The following is a 17,251-nucleotide window of genomic DNA, read 5'->3' as shown; positions in this document are numbered from 1 at the left end:
CTCCAGACCCACACAACAGAATCCTGCCAGTCTTAGCAGCACCCCTTGGGGTGAGCCTTGGGGAAATCAGAGTAGCCTTCCAAAGAGGGGTCTCTGCAGCAGTGGGTCCACAGAGGGAGATGTGACTCTGTCAGTATGAGAACACCCGCACCCAGATCAGCAGGGCCACACCAGCTCAAGGGGGCCATGTGCTTTGGAGGGTGGCTGGAGGTCGTCTTGGTCTGTGGTCCTCAGGCAGCTTCCCCAGGTCCTTGCTGCTAGGTCCAGGGAGCCTAGAGCCAGCACAGGCCCTGGATGTGGCCTCTGGCCAGGACAAGCCTTGAGCCTCCTGCTCCCCATTCCCTAGGTCTGCATGTCCTGTGGTGGGGGATGGGAGATTGGCTCTGGGGAATCACACTTCATGAGCACCTATCCAGGCCCAATCTCAAAGGTGGGGAAATGCCATAATCACAGCAACTCTGGAGGACAACTCAGAAAGCCTGTGTTTAATAGGCACCTGTCATAGTCTGCAAGGCTCTCAGCACATGGGTGTCCCCATGCCCAGCTACTTCTCATCCACCTTTTCCAAGGACTGGGGCTTCTCTTGGGGCAAGTCTTCCAGCATTAGGCCCAGCACATGCACGATCTCATAGTACAGCTCTTGAAGCCTGCAAAATGGAGCAGGAGGAGATGAGATCTGAGGTCAGGGGCAGGCTCCAGGACCCCCTAGCCCCACTGACCACACATTTGCACCTGCACAGGTATAGGGTCAAAGAAGAGCAGGGACTTCAGGCCAGATCAGGCTGGGTTGGAATCCTGGATCTGCCAGTCTGCCTGGGGTCCCCTGGAGCAAGGGATTTTACTTCATGTGTCAGGTTGGAAATAAATTCTTAGGTCCTGAGAGAAGTAACTGTGTGGAGTTGCCCAGACAGTGACTGACCCCCTATTGGGCCAAAAGTGGGCATTCCCCAACAACTCCTTCCTTTTTGGTTTCTCCCATCTCTAAAGCCCTCCAAGAGGCTTTCACTGAGAAGCCAAGCTAATTATATCTGTCCTCGCTGAAGAGCCCACTGTAGCTCCCTAGTGCCCACAGCCCACCATAGCTCCTGATGCCTACAACCTGTCCAGCCATCAACCAGGTTTTTACATCCTTCCTGCTCAGTAATGGCTGCTCATAATCCCAGCTGACTCACACTGAGCACAAGCCCTGGGCCAGGCCAGGTTCAGAGCTTCACATACACTGTTTTCATTGAATCAGCCCAGCAGCCCCTCATGTGACAGATGGGAAAGGGGCAGAGAATTGTCCAAGGCCACACAGGAAGGTAGTGGCACAACCAGGCCAGAAGCTGAGACTACCTGGTGGTCTTTCCTCTGCACTCTGGAAAGGGGTTAGTGAGAAGAGGCCTGGAGACTTTAAGGAGCTGGCATTTACATGCAAGTCAAGGTGGGTTGGGGAGGGGCAGGAGGGGCAGATTCCCCCAAGCCACAGCCTGTCCACACAGCAGCCCAGCCCCTGTGTATACATGGAATGCTGTACCCCCAAGAAAGCCATGTTCCACCCACCCACTGCCCATCAGCACTTCAGTCATCATCCCCCTCACCTCCCAGGGCACCTGACATAGCCCGACCTCGAGGAAGCCCCAGTGACCAGGGAAGGCTAGGGCTGGAACTGACTTGCGGACAGTTGTGTCCTGATAGTCCAGAGTGGAAAAGTAGATATCAATGAAGGGTAGGCTAGTGCCAAAATCATCCAAGACCATGGGGTCAGTGTGGTGCAAGGTCTTCTTAAAGTTCTCCACCAGCTCACTGAAACTTTTGCAGTCAGCATTTTTCTAGAGAGGAAAGCATAATGAGAGAGCAGTGATGAGAAGGTGACAGTGGAGCTGCACAGAGGCATGGAGAACCTCCAGGATGGGCACCAGGCAGCGGCCTCACCCTGGTCCTGGAAAGAAGCTTCAGCCTGATCACAACTTCATCCTGACCCTTCTGAACCTGGACTCCTGGGTGAGGCAGTCACCATTGAGGACAGGCAGCACATGAAGTCCAGCTGAGGCTCAGCGCAGCCTCTCCCAACCCTGGGCAAACCTTGGGCACGGTGAAGACAGGCACATGTCTCCACCCCAGAGAAGAGGCCAAGGAGGGATGCACCCAAAAAGGGAGGGAGGCCTAGCAGAGCACCCGAGGTTCAGCATGGGAGGCTCAGAGCACTCAGGCTCAGAGGGAAAATTCACCCTGGTCCCTCATGGTTGCATCATGCTTGACAGAAAATCTCCTGTCTGGTTTGCTCATTCTTGTTCTGGTTTAAGGAACTTGAGAGAACCAAGGTTGTCTAGCACTCTATCAGAGCCTCCGCATCCTCGTCCACTCAGTGGCCTGGGGCCATGGCTGCCTGGCACCCAGTGAGCCCTCAGGAAGAAGCCTCAGCACAGACTGCCTGGCTCCAGCACATACGTGATGGCCTGGGAATGCAGAGCACACCTGGCTGGGGATACTACTGACCAACATGCAGTATAGTTCTGCCCACAACAGAGGGAGACATTATAATCACAGCACTCAACACTCTGAGAGGTCCAGAGAAACACAAAAATGCCAACAGTAAAGGCTGATTCTATAAAACATGGGAGGAACGTGGCTGTCTTACCTAAGGTTGCAGGTGCCTGAGGCCACCTGCTCTCTACACAGGTACCACGGTCCCTCCTCCTCGCCATCCCATCAGCCTGATGATCCATCCACCCATCTGTCCACCTGCCTGTGGGGGCCACTCACCTGTATATGCATCAGCCTGCTGATCTCCTCCTGCTGCCGCTGCAGAATCACCTGCTTCTCTCCCATGAGCGTCACCTGCCGCTCCAACATCCGCTCTCGCTCAAACTTTTTGATGGAGTCCTCGAGAGTCAGACAATGGAGGTCAACTACAGGCTCTTGCTACATGCCCAGACCCAGTCTTTCCTCTTCCTCAGCCTTGCACCACTGCTCAGGCCCTCAGCAGGAGCACTTTTCCCCACACAGTGCCAGCCCCCACTCAAGCTGCCAACTGCAGCTGCAGAGGCTTCCTAGGCCCCACCGTCCTGTTGACCACCAGCAGCAGGCAAGGCAAATGCACTGGCTCAGGGAGGAGAGTTGGGCCGGGTGAGGTACAGGCCCATCTGGCCTCCTCTATGCCACTTCATTGGGAAGAAACAGCTACACAGCTCCGGGTCCTCCCTGGAGACTTGCCCTACAGCTCCACGTGCCACACCTGCCCTGACCTCCGATCCTCACAGGCGGGGCCTCACCTCTGTGTGCATGATCATCACACCCACGAACATGTTGAGGAAGATGAAAGAGGCGAGCAAGATGAAGATGATGGTGAATGCCCGGCTCAAAGCAAATTCCCGATTGTCCAACTGCTTCTGCAGGTCTGTCCAGCCATCAACCTGCTCAGGCAGGGCAGAGTATGCTGAGGGCCCAGGCCCAGTGGCACAGGCCTCCTTTTCATCTACACTAGGGGAGTGCCAGGCCCACTGAGGAGGAGGGTGGCTCTGCTTCCACGTCATCCCCTCAACACCTCTCAGTCCACTGGCTCCAGCACATACGTGATGGCCTGGGAATGCAGAGCACACCTGGCTGGGGATGCTACTGACCAACATGCCTTGAGGTCTCTTTTCTCAAGGCCTCCCAACCCTCCCAGAAAGACACTGCCTCTCTGCCAGGCCCACCTTTGAAAAGACCCCACTCTTTCCAGAGTCCAGCAGAATCTAGATTTCTAGATTTGGGTTTTACATGCTTCTTCTAGGTGGATTTGTGACAGCCGGTTCCCCAAAAGGCTATGTGACATGGGTTTCATTTATAAATTAAACTGAATCCAAATGAATTATTATTTGAGAACTCTGCAAAGTTTGATGACCCTGTGAGACATGTAGAAGCACTCTAAGGAATCACGGGCCTAGAGTGATGGAGCCCTGTGCAGGGTGCTGGCTTGTGATGGGGAACAGACCCCAGCTTCCCTGGGCCCCACTGAGTACCTGGACATGAGGAAAGCCCCATGTGAGGCCCCACATGTCCACACACTCACACCACCTAGGCTGTCCCTTCCCAAGGCCCCTGCCCTCACCACTGTTCCCAAACACAGTACCGTGGCCAAGCTGAAGAGGGTGAAGAAAGCCGCAGCCAGGTTCCCCCAGTTATCATGGTCACCCTTGTCTGCAGATCCAAACAGGCAGAAGCCCAAGATAGCAAAGATGTACATGAGGAGGAAGAGCAGGAGGAGCACAGAGGCCACAGTGTAGACTGTCTGTCCCACAGCAATGATCAGCGTCTGCAAGGCAGGGACACTGTGGTAGGTGAGGGTGCCGCTGGGCTGGGTGGGCTCCAGGGACAGAGGTCCATTCTGCCCAATTCACAGCTATCCCCAGCAACTGGTGCCATGCCTGGCACAAGGCAGATGCTCAATAAGGGTGGGTGGGTGGGTGGGTTGGTTGGTTGGTTGGATAAACTAATGAATTAATGAAGTGAATCAGAACTGTGCCCAGATTGAGGGCTGGATCCATTTAACAGTGCTTCACCAATGTCTGACATCCACTCTCAGTCAATTCTCTCAGGTCTGAGGTGACCACTCCACTTGAACCCCAACCTGACTGTGTGGTCATCTCAGGGCATCCTGCTCCTGCTTCTCAGCTGAGGACCAGCCCTGAATGCTTTCTGCCCCAGGCCCAGGAGGAGCAGGGGAACGACCCTGGGAGTGAGTATACAGAGGGCCAAGAGGAATGTGGCTCCCTGGTCCTTGTCGGCCCCATCTTCACACGTAGGTCCCTGTCTTGTAACCTCAGTCTTGCCCCATATGACATGTGCATTTGTCTTATCTCCCCACTACATTGCCCATTTCTGGGAGCACCACGTATGACTCCTTATTCATTCTTCTTGCTCTGGAGTCTTGCATGCAGTAGGCACTCAATGCATGTTCACCTACCTAGACGTTTCACAGACATAACCTCAAGGTAGGTAGGTGTTATCATTCTTCCCATTTCAAAATGAGCGGTCACAGGCTCAAAGAAGCAAACTGTCTTGGCCAGGGTCACACTCCAACACAATGGCAGAGCTGTGACCAACTCTCAAGGCCTTTGCCCCATGCCACCACCTTCAACCACTAATGACCCTGAGCACAGAGACTGTTTACTGGCTTAGTACTAGGAAAGGAGGTCCTTAGAGCTAAGAAACAAGGCAGTACAGTTTGGACAGTTTGGGGTAACCTGGGAAACAGAGAGACAGTCCAAGAGCCCTGGGCTGCCCTGCATGCAGAACAGTTTGGCGCTACCTGCAGGGGTGAATGCACCCCAGATGCCTCCCATCTCTCCCTGGGAAAAGAAAGTAAGTGTTTTTGGATTAATTGCAAAAGAGCTGAGATTTTTGTTTGTTTGTTTGTTTTTTGAGACAGAGTCTCGCTCTGTCGCCCAGGCTGGAGTGCAGCGGCGTGATCTTGGCTCACTGCAAGCTCTGCCTCCCGGGTTCATGCCATTCTCCTGCCTCAGCCTCCTGAGTAGCTGGGACTACAGGCGCCCGCCACCACGCCTGGCAATTTTTTTTTTTTTTTTTTTTGTATTTTTAGTGGAGTCGGGGTTTCACGTGTTAGCCAGGATGGTCTCGATGTCCTGACCTTGTGATCCACCCGCCTTGGCCTCCCAAAGTGCTGGCATTACAGGTGTGAGCCACTGCGCCCGGCCGAGATTTTTTTTTTCTTAATGCCTTCCTCCCCACTAAACAGAGGCAGAACTTCTTTCCCAAGGACTAAGACGAAAGCAGTAAATCCTCATAAGAAAAGCTGTGATGAGATGTGGTCTGCAGATCAGGTTTTTAGTGGGAAGGGAGGAACACTGGGTGGTAGAACCCAAAGCCTGTGCAGAAGGGTTGCGGGGAGGCCTGGCTGGGCCTCCCACCTCCAGGCCAGCCCACAAGCTGGTGCCACCTGAGGTCCAAGCTGAGCAACCTTTAGAGCAGCAGTGGAGGAACAGACACGCTGTCCTGGGAGCTCCATATAGGACCCATGACAGCTGGATTTGGCCAAGTTCTTTAAGCACAATCCACGCAGGCCCTCTAGAGCACAGTCCAGAAAGGTACGCAAATCCAGTCCTAAAAATGGGTTGCCCAGTTCCCCTTAGGCCAGTAGCTCCCTCCTGAGGAAGTCCTAAGCTTTTGAGGCCCATGGTGTGGCCCCCATTGGATGTGTGATTTTGAATTCCCAAATCCTTTTGCGGGGGGCAATTCCCTGTACCCAGTTCAGCTCTCCTGGGCTCTGGATCAAGCCACAGCCCTGGGGCATTCTAGATGTGGAAACGAGCTCCAGGCAAGGCAGGTACCCAGGCCCAGTGCTTGGAGGGAGCACTCCTACACAGCCCCTTGGATGTGTGGAAGATGATCCGGCCCCAGGAGGAGGAGGCAGGGAGGAAGGGGAACTAATGCTCACACCACAGCCCAGCATCTGAAGGTTGTTTCCAGGCTGAAACGCAGATGAACATTTGCGCATCTCTGTGCAAAACAACATTTCCTCATGGTGCAGGTTTATTGTCATGAGGTAGAAGGCAGCGTGTCATTTTAATCAATCAGGGGTCAGGAGCCAAGAAGGTGCCAGAGTGTCATCTCTGGGCTCTGAGATTGTAGCCCTTTATTTAAGGGCTCCTTTAGACTTGAATTAATACAAATTAGCTCAGAGGTGCAAGTGCCAACCATGGGCAGGTCCAGCTCCCCCTGGCCAGCAGGCCAGCCAACATTCAGAGGGCATGTTATCCAGGGTCACTTCTGTGTCTCTGGGGCTCTGAGGTCCTATGACATCCCAAGGCTACAGGACAGCCACAGCTCAGGGTGGTTGGTGATCCCCAGGGAATCACTCTAGGATGCAAGGCCCTGCTTAATGACAGAAAACCCATGAGGCCAAACCTGGGGTGCATGCGTGTGTGCCTGTTGCCTCTGCATGCCCAGGGTCTCTGTGCATGCCTACAAGGGCAAAAGGCTGAGCAGTCCCCAAGCAGGCCAGCTTGCTCTGGGATACAGCCCTTGGCTAGCAGGAGCCTCTGCCACAACACAGCAAAGACAGGTGCACTGAGCCAGCAGCCAGTGTCCACAGCCTTGAGGTGCCAGTCTAGTCACTGCCCCTGCCCCTTTCTTCCAAGATGGAAGCCCTCCCTGCCACCAGTCCTTTCTGCTTCCCTCCTCTCCTGGCCTCACCTGAAAGTCCTCTATCAGCAGAGGACATCACAAACCAGCTCCCCTCTCCAAGAAGGCTGCCTATTCCTAATAGCCCTCAGATCCAGGGGGCCACCATCTGCCTTATCCTGGGACCCTCTGTTTTCACAGGCACAGTCCCAGCTTTTGGGCAGGGCCAACCTTCCAGCTTCCCCCTCTCCCTCATGTCTTAAAATCTCTGCCTCCAAATTCAGTACCTCCTTCTCCAGCCAACCCTGCTGTCAGCCTGGGGGCCTTCCACATCTTTATGGAAGATGCCAGGGCTCTTTACCCCTGGGCTTCCCTCTCTAGTGACCCTGGTGCCACTCCTGGCCCCTGCTCCCTTGGTGCCCAACACCTGGAAAAACCAGATCACACTTCCCACTGCCAGATCCCGCCCTTGCTCTGGGGTGCCCACCTGACCATGAACATCTCGGGCCTCCAGTCTTCTTTCCCCTCCGCCTTCCTTCCTCTTGTCCCTGCTGACTCCAGTGCCCAGCACCTTACATACTCCCTTCCTTCTAGGACACACTGCAAGGTCTGTCTGTAGCCTGAAAAATGGGGAGCCACCTTCAGGCTTGAAACCTAGGGTGCTGCAATTGGATGTGCACTTTCAAGATCCTCCCCACCCTGCTGCGACATTTCTGTTCCAGGGCTCCCAGTAGCGTGGGATGCCATTGCAGGAATCCAGGTAAGGCTGATGGTGACAGGGATGAAGAGATGTGGACAAGTCAATAACCACCGAGGAGGTCACACAACAAAGCTTGAGAGAGGAGTCTAAGTAGACAGTCAAATTTATGACTTGGCAACTGAATGCGGGTGGGGGACCCCTCTTTACCAAGAGATGAAATACTGGAGGAGATGATGGCCAAATAGGAAAAGCTCCAGTCTATAGCTCCCAGTGTGAGTGATGCAGAAGACGGGTGATTTCTGCGTTTCCAACTGAGGTACCAGGTTCATCTCACTGGGGCTTGTCAGACAGTGGATGCAGGACAATGGGTGCAGGCCACTGAACAAGAGCCAAAGCAGGGGGAGGCATCATCTCACCCGGGAAGCACAGGGGTCAGGGAATTCCCTTTCCTAGCCAAGGGAAGTTGTCACAGAGAGCACCTGGAAAATCGGGTCACTCTCACCCTAATACTGTACTTTTCCAATGGTCTTACCAAATGGCACACCAGGAGATTACATCCCATGAGTGGCTCAGAGGGTCCCACACCCACTGAGCCTCACTCATTGCTAGCACAGCAGTCTGAGATCGAACTCCAAGGTGGCAGCGAGGCTGGGGGAGGGGCACCCACCACTGCTGAGGTTTGAGTAGGTAAACTGGGTGGAGTCCACTGCAGCTCAAGGACGCCTGCCTGCCTCTGTAGACTCCATCTCTGGGGGCAGAGAATAGCTGAACAAAAGGCAGCAGAAAATTCTGCAGACTTAAATGTCCCTGTCTGACAGTTTTGAAGAGAGTAGTGGTTCTCCCAGCAAGGAGTTTGAGATCTAAGGGACAGACTGCCTCCTCAAGTGGGTCCCTGACCCCCAAGTAGCCTAACTGGGAGGCACCTCCCAGTAGGGGCCGACAGACACCTCACATGGCGGGTGCCCCTCTGAGATGAAGCTTCTAGAGAAACAATCAGGCTGCAACATTTGCTGTTCTGCAATATTTGCTATTCTGCAGTCTCCGCTGGTGATATCCAGGCAAACAGGGTCTGGAGTGGACCTCCAGCAAACTCCAACAGACCTGCAGCTGAAGGTCCTGACTGTTAGAAGGAAAACTAACAAACAGAAAGCCAAAACCCCATCTGTATATCACCATCATCAAAGACCAAAGGTAGATAAAACCACAAAGATGGGGAGAAACCAGAGCAGAAAAGCTGAAAATTCTAAAAATCAGAGCACCTCTTCTCCTCCAAAGGATGGAGAATGACTTTGACGAATTGAGAGAAGAAGTTTTCAGATGATCATAATTCTCCGAGCTAAAGAAGGATGTTCAAACCCATCACAAAGAAGCTAAAAACCTTGAAAAAAGATTAGACGAATAGTTAACTAGAATAACCAGTGTAGAGAAGTCCTTAAATGACCTGAAGAAGCTGAAAACCAGGCACAAGAACTATGTGAAGCATGCACAAGCTTCAGTAGCTGATTTGATCAACTGGAAGAAAGGGTATCAGTGATTGAAGATCAAATGAATGAAATGAAGTGAGAAGAGAAGTCTAGATAAAAAAAAAAATAAAACGAACAAACCTCCAAGAAATATGGGACTATGTGAAAAGACCAAATCTACGTCTGATGGGTGTACCTGAAAGTGACGGGGAGAATGTAACCAAGTTGGAAAACACTCCAGGATATTATCCAGGAGAACTTCCCCAACCTAGCAAGGCAGGCCAACATTCAAATTCAGGAAATACAGAGAACAGCACAAAGATACTCCTCAAGAAGAGCAACTCCAAGACACATAATTGTCAGATTCACCAAAGTTGAAATGAAGGAAAAAATCTTAAGGGCAGCCAGAGAGAAAGGTCGGGTTATCCACAAAGGGAAGCCCATCAGACTAACAGCGGATCTCTCGGCAGAAATTCTACAAGCCCGAACAGAGTGGGGGCCAATATTCAACATTCTTAAAGAAAAGAATTTTCAACCCAGAATTTCATATCCAGCCAAACTAAGCTTCATAAGTGAAGGAGAAATAAAATCCTTTACAGACAAGCAAATACTGAGAGATTTTGTCACCATCAGGCCTGCTTTACAAGAGCTCCTGAAGGAAGCACTAAACATGGAAAGGAACAACTGGCACTAGCCACTGCAAAAACATGCCAAATTGTAAAGACCACTGATGCTAGGAAGAAACTGCATCAACTAACAAGCAAAATAACCAGCTAACATCGTAATGACAGGATCAAATTCACATATAACAATATAAACCTTAAATGTAATGGGCTAAATGCTCCAATTAAAAGATACAGACTGGCAAATTGGATAAAGAGTCAAGACCCATTAGTGTGCTGTATTCAGGAGACCCATCTCACATGCAGAGACACACATAGGCTCAAAATAGAGGGATGGAGGAATATCTACCAAGCAAATGGAAAACAAAAAAAAAGCAGGGGTTGCAATCCTAGTCTCTGATAAAACAGACTTTAAACCAATAAAGATCAAAAGAGATAAAGAAGGCCATTACATAATGGTAACGGGATCAACTCAACAAGAAGAGTTAACTATCCTAAATATATATGCACCCAATACAAGCACCCAGATTCATAAAGCAAGTCCTTAGAGACCTACAAAGAGACTTAGACTCCCACACAATAATAATGGGAGACTTTAACACTCCACTGTCAACATTAGACAGATCCACAAGACAGAAAGTTAACAAGGATATCCAGGAATTGAACTCAGCTCTGCATGAAGCAGACCTAATAGACATCTACAGAACTTTGCACCCCAAATCAACAGAATATACATTCTTCTCAGGACCACATTGCACTTATTCCAAAATTGACCACATAGTTGGAAGTAAAGCACTCCTCAGCAAATGTAAAAGAACAGAAATTATAACAAAATGTCTCTCAGACCACAGTGCAATCAAACTAGAACTCAGGATTAAGAAACTCACTCGAAACCACTCAACTACATGGAAACCGAACAACCTGCTCCTGAATGACTACTGGGTACATAACGAAATGAAGGCAGAAATAAAGATGTTCTTTGAAACCAATGAGAACAAAGATACAACATACCATAATCTCTGGGACACATTTAAAGCAGTGTGTAGAGGGAACTTTATAGCTCTAAATGCCCACAAGAGAAAGCAGGAAAGATCTAAAATTGACACCCTAACATCACAATTAAAAGAACTAGAGAAGCAAGAGCAAACACATTCAAATGCTAGCAGAAGGCAAGAAATAACTAAGATCAGAGCAGAACTGAAGGAGATAGAGACACAAAAAAGCCTTTCAAAAAATCAATGAAACCAGGAGCTGGTTTTTTGAAAAGATCAACAAAATTGATAGACTGCTAGCAAGACTAATAAAGAAGAAAAGAGAGAAGTATCAAATAGATGCAATAAAAAATGATAAAGGGGTTATCACCACCAATCCCAGAGAAATACAAACTACCATCAGAGAATACTATAAACACCTCTACGCAAATAAACTAGAAAATCTAGAAGAAATGGATAAATTCCTGGACACATACACCTTCCCAAGACTAAACCAGGAAGAAGATGAATCCCTGAATAGACCAATAACAGGCTCTGAAATTGAGGCAATAATTAATAGCCTACCAACCAAAAAAAGGTCAAGACCAGATGGATTCATAGCCGAATTCTACCAGAGGTATGAGGAGGAGCTGGTACCATTCCTTCTGAAACTATTCCAACCAATAGAAAAAGAGGGAATTCTCCCTAACTCATTTTATGAGGCCAGCATCATCCTGAACCAAAGCCAGGCAGAGATACAACAAAAAAAGAGAATTTTAGACCAATATCCCTGATGAACATTGATGCAAAAATCCTCAATAAAATACTGGCAAACCGAATCCAGAGCACATCAAACAGCTTATCCACCATGATCACGTGGGCTTCATCCCTGGGATGCAAGGCTGGTTCAACACATGCAAATCAGTAAATGTAATCCATCATATAAACAGAACCAAAGACAAAAACCACAAGATTATCTCAATAGATGCAGAAAAGGCCTTCAACTAAATTCAATAGCCCTTCATGCTAAAAACTCTCAATAAATTAGGTATTGATGGGATGTATCTCAAAATAATAAGAGCTATTTATGACAAACCCACAGCCAATATCATACTGAATGGGCAAAAATTGGAAGCATTCCCTTTGAAAACTGGCACAAGACAGGGATGCCCTCTCTCACCACTCCTATTCAACATAGTGTTGGAAGTTCTGGCCAGGGCAATCAGGCAGGAGAAAGAAATAAAGGGTATTCAATTAGGAAAAGAGGAAGTCAAATTGTCCCTGTTTGAAGATGACATGATTGTATATTTAGAAAACCCCATTGTCTCAGCCCAAAATCTCCTTAAGCTGATAAGCAACTTCAGCAAAGTCTCAGGATACAAAATCAATGTGCAAAAATCACAAACATTCCTATACGCCAGTAACAGACAAACAGACAACCAAATCATGAGTGAACTCCCATTCACAATTGCTTCAAAGAGAATAAAATACCTAGGAATCCAACTTACAAAGGATGTGAAGGACCTCTTCAAGGAGAACTAAAAACCACTGCTCAACAAAATAAAAGAGGACACAAACAAATGGAAGAATGTTCCATGCTCATGGATAGGAAGAACCAATATTGTGCAAATGGCCATACTGCCCAAGGTAATTTATAGATTCAATGCCATCCCCATTAAGCTACGAATGACTTTCCTTGCAGAATTGGAAAAAACTACTTTAAAGTTCATATGGAACCAAAAAAGAGCCCGCATTGCCAAGACAATCCTAAGCAAAAACAACAAAGCTGGAGGCATCATGCTACCTGACTTCAAACTATACTACAAGGCTACAGTAACCAAAACAGCATGGTACTGGTACCAAAATAGAGATATAGACCAACGGAACAGAATAGAGCCCTCAGAAATAATACCACACAACTACAACCATTTGATCTTTGACAAACCTGACAAAAGCAAGAAATGGGGAAAGGATTCCCTATTCAATAAATAGTGCTGGGAAAACTGGCTAGCCATATGTAGAAAGCTGAAACTGGATCCCTTCCTTAAACCTTATACAAAAATTAATTCAAGATGGATTAAAGACTTAAATGTTGCACCTAAAACCATAAAAACCCTGGAAGAAAACCTAGGCAATACCATTCAGGACATGGGCATGGGCAAGGACTTCATGTCTAAAACACCAAAATAACTGCAACAAAAGCCAAAATTGACAAATGGGATCTAATTAAACTAAAGAGCTTCTGCACATCAAAAGAAACTACCATCAGAGTGAACAAGCAACCTACAGAATGGGAGAAAATTTTTCCAATCTACGCATTTGACAAAAGGTTAATATCCAGAATCTACAAAGAACTCAAACAAATTTACAAGAAAAAAATCAAACAACCCCATCAAAAAGGGGGTGAAGGATATGAACAGACACTTCTCAAAAGAAGACATTCATGCAGCCAACAGACACATGAAAAAATGCTCATCACTGGCCATCAGAGAAATGCAAATCAAAACCACAATGAGATACCATTTCACACCAGTTAGAATGGCAATCATTAAAAAGTCAGGAAACAACAGGTGCTGGAGAGGATGTGGAGAAATAGGAACACTTTTACACTGCTGGTAGGAGTGTAAACTAGTTCAACCATTGTGGAAGACAATATGGCGATTCCTCAAGGATCACGAACTAGAAATACCATTTGACCCAGCCATCCCATTACTGAGTATATACCCAAAGGATTATAAATCATGCTGCTATAAAGACACATGCACACGTATGTTAATCACGGTACTATTCACAATTGCAAAGACTTGGAACCAACCCAAATGCCCATCAATGATAGACTGGATTAAGAAAATGTGGCACATATACACCATGGAATACTATGCAGCCATAAAAAGGATGAGTTCATATCCTTTGTAGGGACATGGATGAAGCTGGAAACCATCATTCTCAGCAAACTATCGCAGGGACAGAAAACCAAACACCGCATGTTCTCACTCATAGGTGGGAATTGAACAATGAGAACACTTGGACACAGGAAGGGGAACATCACACACTGGGGCCTGTCGTAGGGTGGGGGTATGGGGGAGGGATAGTATTAGGAGATATACCTAATGTAAATGATGAGTTAATGCGTGCAGCACACCAACATGGCACATGTATACCTATGTAACAAACCTGTACATTGTGCACATGTACCCTAGAACTTAAAGTATAAAAAAAAAGAAAGAAAGAAAAAAAAAAAAAAGAAAAGAAATACTGGAGAAGCCAGGGTTTGGGATTTGAGGTTGGGGATGAGGGTGAGTGACAAGTTCAGTTTAGACACATCAAATTTGAGAAACCTGTGAGATGCCCAGGGTGCAGTTGGGTCTAAAGGTCAAAGAGAGAGGGGTAGGCAGGTGGAGGTTCCTGGAAAGTGGAAAAGATCACCCAGAGAGGATGTGCAGAGGGAGCAGAGGAGGAGAACTCAGGGACCATCCTGAGAAAACAGCGTGTATGAGCCAGGCAAAGGATAAACACTCCTGACAAGTCAGGCTGGAGGAAAACCAAGAGAAAGGAGTGACAAGGATGCTAAGGGAACTGGCCACTGGATTTGAAGACAAGGAGGTTGCTGGCAACCTCAGAGAGGCTAGATATTCTGGAGTATAGAGAAAGCAGCTAGGGCATAAATGACGGACAGGGAAGTGGGACTGGAAGTACAGACACTTTTCCCCAGAAGGTTCGCCATGAAGAGAAGGAGAGGGAAGGCTGGATTGCGTTGTTTGAGAGGGGACACACACAGGCAGGCGCTTGCTTACATGACAGCAAGAAACAAACGAAGGTGTGTGCGTGGCAGAGGAGACCTCTAATGCTCCCCTTCTCTTCTCTACCCAGGCCTGGGGCTCCCAGAATGTGGGGCCAGGCCCTAGACAGCAAGCCACTCAAGCCCAGGCGATGGGCAGCCCCTGGCAGGACAGGTCAACACACCCCGACTGAACACAGGAACCCAGACCAGCCCCCGCCTGGAGAAGCATGGACACTGGGTACAGAGCTAGGTAAACCTACTGTGCACAGGACAAGTGCCTGAGGGCACGATTCAGGGCAGGGGGGCAGCCCTGAGGTTCTTTCTGAAGCCTCTGAGTCAAGGGAGTGTTGGTCACTCCATGGTTTTCAACAACCCAGAAAGACTTCTCAGCAGCAGTAGCCCTTCCAGAGCCACCTTACAAAAGCACAGAGACTATTCCCAGCAAGACAGCAGCAGACTCTCAGCTGTTTGGGGAAAGCAGCTAGTGGCCTGGGCCACCAAAAAGCTGAGGCGTCCTGGGTATGTAGTTCAAAGGATGTGTAGCATAAGAAAATCAGGCACTTCGCAGCACGAGAGAGAGGAAAAGTTCAGTTGTGGCCTCTGGAGTCAGACACACCTTTCAAATCTCAGCTCTGACATTTCACCGCTGGGTGACCTCAACTTCCTCATCTGTAAAATGGAGTTAATAATACCATTCTTAGAATTGTTTTAAGATTAAATGAGATAATATTGGTAAAGATCAACCTGCCACACACGTTGGACTCAACAACTGGAAGATGGTAGAACAGTCATTATTTCCTTAGGGTCTTCGGGGCAAATGGGCCTACAGCCTGCCCTCCCAGCACCATGGCACCCCCAGCGCACTCACCCGGATGCCCCGGCTATAGCCGATAAGCTTGAGGATGCGCAGGGACTGCATGCCATCAGCGATATGCACGTAAGTGAACTGTCTGCCCATGAGCTCACGGACGGTATAGGGGAGAAGCATAATGATGATAACGATCACATCCAGCAGGTTGTAGCCGTTCTTCCAGTAGTTGATGGGGTCCACATAGAGCTTCATGGACAACTCAGATGTGCAGATGGACACAAAGAAGATCTCCGAGAGCTACAGGGGTAGCAAGGGTTGGAGAAGTCAGACCGAGCTGCACAGCCCTAGAGCTCTGGCCTGCTCCCTGCCTGAGCCCTGGAAGGGGTGCTCCTAAGTCACCCATGTAAGAGAGAAACCCAGGCAGAGTTCCTGGCACACAGCGGACGCTTAGTGTGCCTGACTCCCTTCCCCTTCTCTGTCCTTCCTACCCCGTGGCCCTATGCCTGGGGCTGGGCGTGACCCTGGGTACTTGGGAATGACTGCCTGGCAGACAGAATGACTGTATAGGCTCTAGCATACTGCAACTCCACCTGAATATAAGGTTTCCCAAGGGAAGGTCCCAAGAGTTTTCTGACCAACCTGAATATACAAACTTTTAGGAATATAGATGAAATACACAGATATCTACTTATGTTTAATCTATTAACTTAATCATACATATTCAATCTGTTTCTGAAGAATATCTTTTAGTTTATGAACCAATCTTCTTCAAATTCTTTTCATGCATCTACAACTCTAATGGCTTTGTTTTTACCAGGAAGTACTCTTTGTGTCATCTAAGTGTTCCCTTCCCATCACATCTTGACTATCACGCATTATCCATTCACTCACTGGAAGAGCTGTGATTGAGCACCCACCCTGGACCAAGCAAACATCATTTTAGGCACTGGGAAATGCAACAATGAGTAAGACAGAAAATGTCCAGCCCCCAGGAAGCTTACAGTCTAGTAGGAGAGACAGAAATAAATGCTGGAACAAATGTATATAGAATATAATGTCAGGCAGGAAGGAAAATAAACGAGCCAAAGGAGATAAAGGGACTCACCAGGTTGGAGGAGAAGAGGCAGTCCTAGCAGCTATTTTAGAAAAGATGGAAGCAACCAAACACAGAAGGACAAATATCACATGTTCTCACTCATCTGTGGGAGCTAAAAAAAGTGGATCTCATGAAGATAAAGAGTAGACTGGTGGTTACCAGAGGCCAGGAAGGGCAGGGAATGAAGAGAGGTTGGTTAATGGCTACAAATATACACTGAGAAGAAATAAGACCTAATGTTCAATAGATCAATGAAGTGACTATAGTTAACATCAATCTATTGTGCATTTCAAGATAACTAGAAGAGAATAATTCAAATGTTCCTAGCATAAGAAAAAGATAAATATTTAAGGCAATTATCCTGATTTGATTATATGAATGTATCAAGTTATCACATGTAGCCCAAAATATGTATACCTAATATGTATTGGAAGGAAAGAAGGAAGGAAGGAAGGAAGGAAGGGAGGGAGGGAGGGAGGGAGGGAGAAAGGAAGGAAGGGAGGGAGGTAGGCAGGGAGGGAAAGAAAGGTGGTCAACAGAGGTTTCGCTGAAGCCAGGAATCGAGACAAAATAAAAACTGGGGGGAACACTTTGGGGAAGTGAAGGAATGGTGAGTCCAAGAGCCCTAGGGAGAAAAAGACGCTGTTCAAGGAACAGCAAAGTCAGCAGGGCTAGAACAGAAACAGGGAGAGCAGAGCAGGA

The 17,251-nt window shown here is 48.4% G+C and overlaps 1 protein-coding gene across 1 annotated transcript in view; it reads right to left on the bottom strand.

Moving 5' to 3' along the window:
* Window positions 1-461: 461 nt before the first annotated feature.
* CATSPER3 (cation channel sperm associated 3) overlaps window positions 462-17,251 on the bottom strand; it is a 45,536-nt gene continuing 28,746 nt past the window's right edge. Inside the window, exons 3-8 of the mRNA XM_030927631.1 lie at window positions 15,511-15,750; window positions 4,094-4,276; window positions 3,255-3,395; window positions 2,746-2,865; window positions 1,654-1,811; window positions 462-647 (exon numbers count right to left, since the gene is read on the bottom strand). Of these exons, the coding sequence (XP_030783491.1) occupies window positions 545-647; window positions 1,654-1,811; window positions 2,746-2,865; window positions 3,255-3,395; window positions 4,094-4,276; window positions 15,511-15,750 (945 nt within the window). The 3' untranslated portion in view covers window positions 462-544. The remainder of the gene's footprint in view (window positions 648-1,653; window positions 1,812-2,745; window positions 2,866-3,254; window positions 3,396-4,093; window positions 4,277-15,510; window positions 15,751-17,251) is intronic.

Source organism: Rhinopithecus roxellana, chromosome 3, assembly GCF_007565055.1.
Source record: "Rhinopithecus roxellana isolate Shanxi Qingling chromosome 3, ASM756505v1, whole genome shotgun sequence".
In the NCBI taxonomy this organism is placed as follows: domain Eukaryota; kingdom Metazoa; phylum Chordata; class Mammalia; order Primates; family Cercopithecidae; genus Rhinopithecus; species Rhinopithecus roxellana.
Note: the sequence above shows the minus strand (reverse complement) of the source record. Positions and strands in the feature narration are given on the sequence as shown.